Genomic DNA, 11513 nt, shown 5'->3' with positions numbered 1-11513 from the left:
ATTTATTATAATAAAAAAAGAATATAATAATATATATAATATATATAATATATATAATATATAAAAGTATAATATTTATAAGATTAAAAGAGAATCGTGATAGATTCTTTAAGTTTCTTTAATAATCCTCTTATTATATTAAAGAATATATATAGAAACCTTTTTTATTTATTATAATTAAAAAAAAGAATATAATATTTTATAAGATAAAAATAATAAGAATACTTTATAATATCTTTAAATCTTATCGAATTTATTTATATTATATATATATTAAATATTTTATTAAATATATTTACTAATTATATATATATATATATATAATTTAACTATCTTATTTAAAGGTATACTATATTTAATAGTATAATTATATTATAGATAATAATAAGAAAAGTATAAATATATTTAAGGATATATATATATATTTAGATTTAAGCTTATTTATTAGAAATGTATTTAGATCTAAGCTTTTTCTTTAGAAATATACTTGATTTATTAGATATTCAGTTAGATACTTTAATAAAGTATAATATTTATAGATATTTTATTAGAATCCTTTTCTTTTTATATATAATACTATTCTTAAGTTTAATATATATTATACCTTATTAGTCTTTACTCTAAAGAAATATATAAGATAGAATAAAAGTAAGTTTATATATATTATAATATATTATTAATCTAAATAAAACTTTTACTTTCTATAATTATCTATTATCTTATCACTATTAAGTTTTATATTAAATATATAAGGAATACTATCGAAATAAGTAAAATATATAGCTGGTAAGAAGTAACCTTATAGAAGGTTTAAGAAAGCGATATGATTTATAGATAATAAACTAGTTATATAAAACCTTAATACCGTTTATACTTATCTAAGGTATAGTAACTATAGTAATCTTATCGAAGCTAGAGATTCTAATAAAGAATTAATTAAAATAATAATTAATTCTATTAAAGGTTAAGCTAATAACTCTATAAATAATCTAATCTAGATAGTTAAGAATAGTCTAAATAATCAGATTATAATTTAATTAAATACTTTAGATTCTAATATAAATCTTATTAAAGGTATTAAGGTTATATAGAAATTATATAATAAAATAGATAAAAAAGATAATAATATCTTATATCTTATTAGAGAAAACCGGTATAAGTTATATAGAAAAGATAATACTTTAATATATAAGGTTATAATTCTACTAACTTCTATTAAGTATAAAGAATATAATAAATAAAAGGTTAGTATTATCGATTATATAGAAAACTTTAATTTAATTAAAACTCTAGTATTAATATCTTTAAATAAAAATATATTAAAAGAAGAAATAAGACGATCTTATTATATTCTTTCTCCTCTTAAGGATTCTATAAAGATTTTTAATCTTTAAGTTATATAAATTTTACTTTAAATAGTAATTAATTCGAGTAAACGAATAAATAAGTTTATAGAAGAACTTACCTTCTTATTTAAAGAGATTTAAATAGCTTTTAATAAATATTTTTAACTTTATATTTTTATTAACTATATTATTCTATATTATTCTTTTTATATTTAATAGAACTTATAAGAAAGTTAAATAAAAAAGATAATTTATAAAGAATTTTAATTATTAGAAGAAGAAAGATAAGTAAAAAAGATAATTTATAAAGAATTTTAATTATTAGAAGAAGAAAGATTTATAGATAAAAGAGATCTTAATAAAATATAATAAATAGGTAAAAGAGTAATAACTTTATTCTATAAGTATTTAATATATAAAAGAGCCTTATTAATTTCTTAAAGTTCTTTCTATATTATTTTATAATTATCTTTATAAGAAAGAATACTTTAATAATTCTTAATAATAATAATAAGATTCTTTTAGATTTCTAAATATATACTAGCTCTCTCTTTTAAATATTTATCTTCTATTATAACTTTAAATTTAAGACTATTATTCTAAATAATATTTTAAAGGTTTCTATCTAATATATCTTAAATATCTTTAATAAGATACTAAAGGTCTCTATATAATTTATCTTAACTATCTTAAAGATTCTTTTCTACTTCGAATATTTCTAAGTATCTTTTCTTTATATTATCTAGTTTAACTATAAAGTTCTATAAGATAATAATTATAAAATAATATTTATAAATATATTTAGCTCTTTAAAAAGCCTTATAATTATAGTTTAAGATATAAAGTATATTATCGTTTATATAATATCTTAATATAACCTTATACTACTTTAAATCATTTAAGAAAAACTAAATTATAATAGGATTATTATTAATTTTAATATTTTTATTAGCTTTTATTATATCCTATAGAATAGTCTTATCGATTTATACTATTTTCTTTTTTACTTCTTCTTCTTTCCTACTAAGTTTTCGCTTTTAGATTTTAAAGAAAATATAATATTTATACTATTAAAAGTTAAATAATACTTAGGTTATTAATTAAAATATTAAGAAATCTATTTATTTTATATATAAGTAAAATAAATATATTATTTTTAACTATAGATACTATCTCTTAATCAGATTATTTATATCGATAGAATTAGTTTACTTATTTCTACTAAAGAAGGCTTAGCGGTCTAAATATAAACCTTATTAAGTTTAGATATACTTTTTCTACTTTATTTAACTTTTTTTTTAATAGAAGATAAGATAATTACTTTATTAAATTATAAATTCCTTTTTATTTATTTTTTTATAGATAAGATTCTAGAATCCTTTAAATAAATTAACTTAAAACACTTTTTTTTTACTTAAATTTATCTTTAAATTATAATAGATAATTCTACTCTATAACTTTTTATATACTATTTATAAGATATAAAAGTAATAATAAAGAATCTTTTAATCTAGTCTTTAAATAATATCGATTATATATATCTTTATAAGTAAGTAATTAATTATTATTATTTTTAACTTAAATTTATAGTCTTTTTTAAGTCTTTTAAGTTATTATATTAGTGATAACGATAACTCGATATTCGTTAATATAAAACTAATTAAAACCTTTTTTCCTATTATAAAGTTAAATATAAATAAAGTATATAGATAGACTTTCTTAGTTATATCTATAATAAACTCTAAAGTCTAAAAGATTCTTTTTATCTTCTTCTTTTTTTTAAGGCGATTAAAGTTAATTCTAAACTAATTAATCTCGAGTTTAATATATAAAATATCCTTTTTATCTAGATTTATTTCTACTCTAGTATAATATATTAAATCTAGATAGAATATAATTATATTTAGATCTAAAAGCTAATCTAGTTACTATCTAGTATAAAAATATATTAATTATATATAATAATATATACTATTATTTTCGATAGTAAGATCTATAAAACTTTAACCTCTATAATCGGTAATTAATTCGATCTAGAGTTAAATACTCTTTTAAAAGCTTATATATTTCTAAGATATCTTATTTAAAATCTTATTTATAATATTATAGATATATTTCTCTATTATTAAATCGCTTTTACTAATTAGATACTATAAACTCTTATCAGAATCTTAATAAAATCTATTTATAATATAAGAATCTTAATAAAAGATATCTATAATATTCTCGAAAAAACGCTTTTTAAGAATTAACGATTCGAGGTAAATATTAATCTATAATAAATAATTTATAATCTTTATAAGTATAAGATATATAAGTCTATATTAATATTTACTATTAATTATTATAGTTATATAATATTATAAACTAAAATAATATATATTTATATTTATTTTATACCTATAATCGAATTCTAATTAAGAATCTTTATTTATTTATTTCTTATATAATAATATATTAGCTTATTTAGCTTTCCTTATCTTACTTTTAGATCGAAGTATAAAGATATATCTAAAATATTAAACCTCCTCGATAAGACCTATACTTAGTTTATATATTTAGTTTTTATTAAATTATAATTAATTATTTTTAAAATAATTAAGCTCTTCTTTAGTAAGATAATAATCTATACTACTTTTTAAATAGTATATATAGTAAGGAAGGTCGATACTTCTTACCGAAAGATCAGATATTCTTATTAATCGCGATAGATAATGATAGGAATAAATAGGATTCTATAAGAAAGGAACGCGTTTCTTTTATACCGCGTCTGGTTCGCGGTTCGTATTTCTCTAGTTTTAATATCATATAGTAAAGAATAAGGGTTTCCCTACTGAATCTATCGATTCGTTTACGAATCTGTCGAATAATTATAACTCAATTTAATATGCATATAAAGAATCGTACGAATCGGTCGCGTTTCTTTTTTTAAATATAAAATTTATTTTAACTACAAATTTTTAAATACAATTCAGATTTTAGCGCGTGCGCGCGCTAAAATCTTCATACTGGTTTTGTGCACATTTTTTTAAAAAAGCTATCAAAAAAGGCTGGGAAAGTACCTTTATGCAAGTTTTTCGGCCGCGTAGCCTAGACCCTGCTTAACATCCTCCGCAAATAAAAAAGACAAAAAACTTCTTTAGCGCGGCCTCGGTGAGCGGGGTAAAACTTTGTTCATTTCAACAGTGTACGCGTAGAAGACCGAGCCAGGAAGGGGCAGCAAAGTGTTTGCAAGCATTCAAATTGATAACCAATAAATGCATTCATCAAACAAACATTCTCGCCGAGCAACGTTCGGCCATCGGTTGCTGGATGACGAGGTCGGTCATCAACAAATCAAGCCACACCACATATAGAATATATCCCAAATATCAAATCGAGATCTGTTGTTGAATTCGAAGAACCTTATTCGGATCCATGCATACAATCAGCCCGCTTCACCTTCTACCCGAACCTCTTGGCCGAGCATTTAGCGTGAAGAAGTAAGCCATTTTGGTTGAATCACCTCTTCATCGTTGTGTCTTTCACATCTCGTATCACACGCCTCGGTGTAAGATCGATCATCGTGGATTCTATTTTGTGCCTGACCGAAGGGGCTTGCTATTCGGTCAGAATCCCAAGCTCTTTGTAAGCAAAAGTATGATCCGCAGTTGAGTTCACCTTAAAAGCTTATATATGTGTGGAAGTGGTCAAGAGTAAACCAATGGAACATATCTTTACGCTTTCTCATCTTCACCACCAAGTCTTTGGATCATGACCTAATCTAAAAGATAAACATGCTATTCATTTTCTGTTTTCACATAGGCCATGATCATTCACGCCTTATCATCATTTTTGTAAGCGGGCTACAGCTTCCTTTTTGAATGGCTTATCTCCGTATTCCGTTTTGTGTGTAAGCGTAACGCGTATAGTATTTCATGCGTACAGAGGCAGGAATGAAATTCGGCTTTCAATAACACTATTTACCCGGTGGAGAAAAAATGGGATTAAAGCAGCATACATTCGACCATCATCCTTCCTTCCTATCAGTGATCACCACCTCATCTCAGAATGAGTACATCTTCAAATGAGCAGAGCTCAAAGAGAGCCTCACATATCAGTCCAATTGATCGATTAGTCGCCCTCAAAAGGGTGAACCAAGCATCTTCCTCTGAATCCGTTCAAAAGTTCGAAAGTGTACAAAAACCATTTCCACTAGGAAACGCAAACAGTATAGCATATGGAGGCTTTTGCGTAAGTCTTGCAATCGTATCTGCTTATCAATCTTTACAAAAATCACAATTGTCTAAATTGAATATATACTCTGTTCAAGCATCTTTCTTGGGTCCAACCAAATTAGATGCTTCTGTTCGATTGGAAGTAACGACTTTACGCGAAACCAGAACGTTCTCTACACGATTGGTACTTGTCAAACAAGATCAAGGTCATAAAGATAAAAATACTGGAATTCCTGTCCTACGCTCAACGCTTGCATTCCTTATCGATTTCGTGGCCACAAAAGGAGATCGAACGCTAGAAGGAATGGCGTATGCCGAACAACCAGCTTACAAGGTAACCGATCATTCTGCCTTGCCAACAATACAAGAGCGCTACCTAGAAGAAGTCAAAGCCGGTCGATTAGAAAAGAGCGTGATGGATGCGGTAAATGATGTAACAAAAGACATTCGTCCGCTTTACGAACAAAAGCTTACGCCCGAAGGATTGATGTGGGATAACCTTGGCGGAATAGCATCTGACAATGCAACAAAGCAAGATGATCTAAAGACGACGAATAAAGTTACTTATGATTGGCTAAGACATCTACAGGAAAATTCAATTTCAAATCAAGGTGGACCAGACATCCTTTATCCGCCATGTGAACGAGCATCAGCTGCATGCTTTTATGGTTTGGTATTGGATGGCTATCTATCATTCTTACCCTTGGTATTCAGCCATAGATACTTATATGACGCCGATGCTTGCTCTTCGCTAGATCTATCGCTTCGATTCCATGTGGACGATTTACGAGGAGGATTGTGGAACCTGCGAGAGATGAGAACGATTGCGGGAGAAGATGAACGTACTTACTCACAATCTAGGCTATGGCAAAAGACATCTGACCGATCCAGCACAAGCGGTGGAAAGGATGAATTCAAACTTATCGCTACCATGACGCAATCCTCTGTCATGCGTGGCTTCGAAAAGGATAAGTCGCATATTTGAGACATGCCCGAAGTATTGATCTTAATTGTGCTTTAGAAGAGCTCATTGGGCTCGAATTTTCTTGTATTCCTTCTTGGATAATCGAATTAATATTGTACAACAAGTCAAGCGCAAGCCTCTTTTTGCCGTTTGGATAGCTTCAACAGCGCCACATACCATTGCTATTATGAATTATGCTATGTACCCTACTCGGCGTTCAATTAGAATGCGTTCAGACCCTTAAGATCGACCATTATCAAGCCGCCGATGCCAAATGAGCCGAATGTCGATTATTGCCAAGATCTCAGTGCTCAGGCCTCGGAATAATATCATGGCGTTATCAATTTGTCCCTTGAGCTGTCATTATCACACGATCAGATCCCCCATGGAAGCGGATTCGATATACAAAGAAGAGAGAATGTTCTACTTGTATAAACACATAGAAGAACGGGCCTCAGTAGATCTTCCTTGTTGAGAATATTGTTCATCATTCATTATTCTCCTTTCTTTGTACTTTACATTATACTTTAAACAAATATACCTCATTTTCAGGATGAAAATCATCTTCATGTATATATCTTTGTATATCAAATACCTACTACCACCACTTCCCTTCCCGTCATCCTCACAAAGATGATTTCTTTCTTCTCTCGATTGTTCAAAAGCTTGTGGTTATTTATCGTGCTCGTATGTTTGGCAAGAAAAGGATCATGTTCGACATATTTTCTTTCAACTGATACAAGAGGATCAAGATTTTGGACCGATTACAAATTCGTGACAACAAATGCAGTTGTAGGAGATAATTTAGCAACATATACACTTATGGATGAAGCACTTGCCACTGAAATAGCAGGTTTAGGACAAGAGGCTCCATTTGCACTTCAAATCGGTGTGGATAATTCAACCTCTAATCCTCCTTTTCGTAATAGCGTCAAGCTTCAATCAAATTATCTTTATGGAGATGGCTTATACGTGTAAGTGTTTAAGAGAAGTGCTTGTTGTATTGTGCTTTCACTTAATGAACTCTAATTTCCCCTATTTTCAGCCTTGATCTCAATCATTACCCTAGCGGTTGTGGTGTATGGCCTGCATTTTGGACAATGACAGCAAATGCGAGTAGTAGTCAAGAGATTGACATTATACAAAGTGTGAATGATTTAAGAGAAGGACCTATAATAGCCTTGCATACGGATCAACAATGTCAAGCAGGATGGATACCAGGTTCAATGACGGGAACATTTGGTGAACAAATGAATTGTCGTCAACAAAATGTTAACGTGAGCGGATGTGTGGGCTACTATGAATCTCTCATACATGAACCGGCAAACATTCATGGTGGAACGTCCGAAATTAGTGCTCGAAGATCACTTTCTAAGAAAGCACAGCAAGGCTCTACCTTTGGACAGACTGGTCGAACGGTCATCGTCATGCAGAGAGATATTCAAAATTCTAATGGTATCTCAGCTTGGGCATTCAATGAAACCGGCGTACCGGTTAATCTGAACTATACTTTATCTTTGGCAGGCAATGGGAATGGGCAAACAAATAAGTCACTAGCAATCTCCACGGATAATTGGCCATCCCCGAATGTTTTATTCTCTCTACCCCAAAGCTCATGTAAAGAACAATGGGAAAGGCATTTCTTGGTAAGTAATGGAGCATAAAGTAGAATTGTGGCAAATTGATTTAATTCAAAGTCCCTTCTTTTATTTTCAGGTAATCAACATAGGTCTTTGTGGTGGTTGGGCCAACACTACCTACACCAGCAGTGGATGTGCAGCACAATTCGATACATGTGCCGATCAAGTTGCTAGTCAAGTTGCATCATTCGACAATGCTTTTTTCTCAATCAATTCAATCACAGTTTTCGCAAGCAATAATTTCAATCTTAATCCTGTTTTACTACCTGGACTGCCGTCAGGTGGTGAGCGTACCCTTTCTACGAATCAAGCTCACATCTTTTCCATCCTTTTCGCATTCATTGTTCTCATTATTCTTTTGTAATTAGTTACACGCGAATCCTTCATTATACCGTATTCCTGAAGCTATAAAAAAGATTGAACCGAGTGGTAGGATACTCCTGTGCAACGTTAGAAGCAGTTTACGCCGCGAGATTCGCCTGGCTTGCAGGCACGACAATTTGCTTTGGTTGTCTCATAAGCCGTACTATAATAGCCAGGCTTGCAATTGGCACAATCCTTGCAATACCAATCAAACAAATCCGGAGGACCGTTTTCGTTTGATCTTGCGTAACAGCATGTTCCTAAATCATCACTTGAACATTTCACTTGTGCACAACTGTTTGCATCAGGACATTCAAGACACGTTTGGCATGAAACGGGTGGGTTGCTAGCAGAACTTGATCCAATATCGCAAAGTCGTGCGCCACCTGAAGGTGACCAAGCAATACAACTTTGTCCTCTGAAAGGGGATGCCAGTAATCAGTTTTATTCCTTAAGCGATAAAATTGCCCACTTTACTCACTCATAGACGCCAAAACAGCATGGTGCAAGTATACTTTGGTCATGCGGGCAATGTTTGCATTGAGATACGCAATTCGGATCGCCATCACAATAATAGCTGGCATATACCTTGAAGGCAGCAAACACGAATGTCACTTTCAGCGCAAATAAGAAAGATGGGATAGAAAAGCTAATCATGGTGAAAATCCGATGTGAAGTATGATTTAGATTTATGGATGGTGTGCAGATCTAAGCCGCATGACACCCAGGATATGATACCTCTTATCCTTGCATTCTTCATAGCATCGCATACTTTGCAGCATAGGTAAGTACCAAAACAGTCAAGATTGAGAACTTGTGTTCAGTCGGAGCATTTTTGGTTAATTAACTTTTGGCAAATTATCGAAGGCGCCGCGAACAGCTCATCAAAAAGAGGTAAGCGAAAAGTTGAAACGAGAAGACGTGGATAGACAGGAGGTTTTGATATGCTGACCAGAGAGCAGATACATGTTTAACAACGCTCTTCGTGTACACTTGCCCCTGAGGATGCGAGATCGCACATTTTGATTTGGGCGTTGAAATTTTTGTATTCGCTCTCCGACATGATTTCACACAGCGCAGAAAGGTGTAAAGAATTGATTGAATTGATAATAAACAGCACACGAAGTGCTACAAAATGCTCAAATAACTTCTGTGCTCAGTAAAAGTATACGAAATGAGAGCTATGAATTCAAGAGCAAGCGCAACAACACCGAGCGAACGTCGAAACTTGTTGAGAATGATCGCTTGAACATTTCTTCTGTAGATCATTCACTTCCGCTCTAACAGCGTAAACAATCCTTACATGTTTCAAGCGGATTGCCGGTGACTGTTACACCTGTTTCGCAAAGTTGTGCTTTACCAGAAGGTGACCAAACGTTTGGTACGTCGCTGAATAGAGGGTTAATGAAAATTAAGTAATAGTGAGCAACTAGATCCTAGTAAAACAGTAAAACAATTCTTACCGATAAACGCTAAAGCAACAAACTGCTTTTCCGGTTGATGGACAGCTTGCACATGATGAGACGCATTTCGAATCGCCACTGCAATCATCCGCATGGATGCTGACCGCGGTCAAAACAGTAAAGATGATGGCGATCTTTAAAGCGAGAATGAAGGAAGGGAAGGCAACAAAATTCATGGTGGAAAAATTGAATTGGGGTTTGTTGTGGAAGTGGATTGAAAAGAATATCTTTCCCTCTTTAAATAAGTCTTCACTTTGAGTACCTTCGAAGTTATTTGTAATATATAGTGAATTCGTTCATTGCATTGCATGCGTAAGACACTTCATATCAATCCTTATGCTTCCGAGAATGTGACTTCTTGTCGTATCCGCAAAGGCGCCGCGCGGTTGCATTCATTGTGACTATGCAACTCTCAAATTCAATATGCGGACAGTCGATTGTCAATTTACTCTCAGACGAAACCTCGGCCCTTTCCGTCTTTTCTAACATCATTCAAATAACAATTGTGCCTTTGTATTCTTCTTCCTTTTGATCTCTATCAAACGATCAGTTTCTTTCTCTTTCCGATTGTTCTCCACCCTGATCTAGATTTTAAAGAACTCATTCGCAGCCTCCAACTTGCGTATAGAAGGCACTCATCCCCTTCACAATAACCTTTACGCAATTCAACCTCATTTGACTTCAACTGGGCGTCCTATACTTGCTTTCTGACGTAATTACACAAAGTGCAAAATTGGGCTAAAGAAGTATTCATTAGATATTTTTAGCACATAAAGGTATACGGTATGATAGAAATGCTATTCAGAGTAAGTCATGGCAATACCAAGGCAACCTGATGGGTGACTGTTTGGTAATCGCTCGAAGCGATGCTTGAACATCTTGCTGGAATTCTCTAGCAACGTAGACAATCTCTGCATCCTGAAAGGGCATTACCGCTAACATCTACACCGGTTTGGCAAAGTTGTGCTTTACCGGAAGGTGACCAAACGTTAGGTACGTCGCTAAATAAAGGGTAAAGATATAAAGTAAGCAAAAGGTTCAAGTAACGAATAAAATAATACTTACCGGTAAACGCTAAAGCAGCAATTTGCAAGTCCAGTAGCTGGACAACTACTGCATTTCGAAATGCACTTTGGATCGCCAGAACAATCATCCGCGTGAATGTTCACTGCAGCTAAAACTACAAAGATGAAGGTAAGCTTCAAAGCGAGAATGAAGGAAGGAAATGTAGTCTTCATGGTAGGAAATTTGTTTAGTGTGGTAAGAAGAATCTTGTGGGATTGAGTGAAGAGGAAATCCTGTGCAAGCTGCTCTTTTTATAACCCTATCTAGTTTCGTGCTTTTGAAGTTATCCCGGTATGAAAGGGGAATTTCTATATTAAATTGCACATATACGGCATGTCATATCAACCTCCTATGTATTCGAGAATGTAACTTTGGGACATTATCTCATAGACGGCGTGCTGTGGAATAAGCATTCCCTTTCTTATATAGGAAAGATCCCCTCAAATGAATGAGTA

The 11513-nt window shown here is 31.9% G+C and overlaps 3 protein-coding genes across 3 annotated transcripts; 2 read left to right on the top strand and 1 right to left on the bottom strand.

Annotated features, from left to right (window-relative positions):
- Window positions 1-5301: 5301 nt before the first annotated feature.
- On the top strand, window positions 5302-6675 carry FA14DRAFT_27247 (uncharacterized protein). The gene has a single exon (XM_025502104.1). It carries the CDS (start codon window positions 5397-5399, stop codon window positions 6546-6548), a length of 1152 nt encoding a protein of 383 aa, XP_025358767.1. The 5' UTR covers window positions 5302-5396; the 3' UTR covers window positions 6549-6675.
- A 674-nt stretch (window positions 6676-7349) lies between these two features.
- On the top strand, window positions 7350-8531 carry FA14DRAFT_153783 (uncharacterized protein; the record flags this gene model as incomplete). The annotated part of the gene is made up of 3 exons (XM_025497621.1): window positions 7350-7501; window positions 7573-8173; window positions 8244-8531. 3 exons carry the CDS (start codon window positions 7350-7352, stop codon window positions 8529-8531), a joined length of 1041 nt encoding a protein of 346 aa, XP_025358766.1.
- Window positions 8532-8617: 86 nt separating this feature from the next.
- Window positions 8618-11146, bottom strand: FA14DRAFT_177738 (uncharacterized protein; the record flags this gene model as incomplete). The annotated part of the gene is made up of 5 exons (XM_025500761.1): window positions 8618-8948; window positions 9012-9144; window positions 9834-9919; window positions 10940-10994; window positions 11059-11146. The coding sequence occupies 5 exons, from the start codon at window positions 11144-11146 to the stop codon at window positions 8618-8620; spliced, it is 693 nt and encodes a 230-aa protein (XP_025358765.1).
- Window positions 11147-11513: the final 367 nt, after the last annotated feature.

This window comes from Meira miltonrushii (genome assembly GCF_003144205.1).
Source record: "Meira miltonrushii strain MCA 3882 unplaced genomic scaffold FA14scaffold_1, whole genome shotgun sequence".
In the NCBI taxonomy this organism is placed as follows: Eukaryota; Fungi; Basidiomycota; class Exobasidiomycetes; order Exobasidiales; family Brachybasidiaceae; genus Meira; species Meira miltonrushii.
Note: the sequence above shows the minus strand (reverse complement) of the source record. Positions and strands in the feature narration are given on the sequence as shown.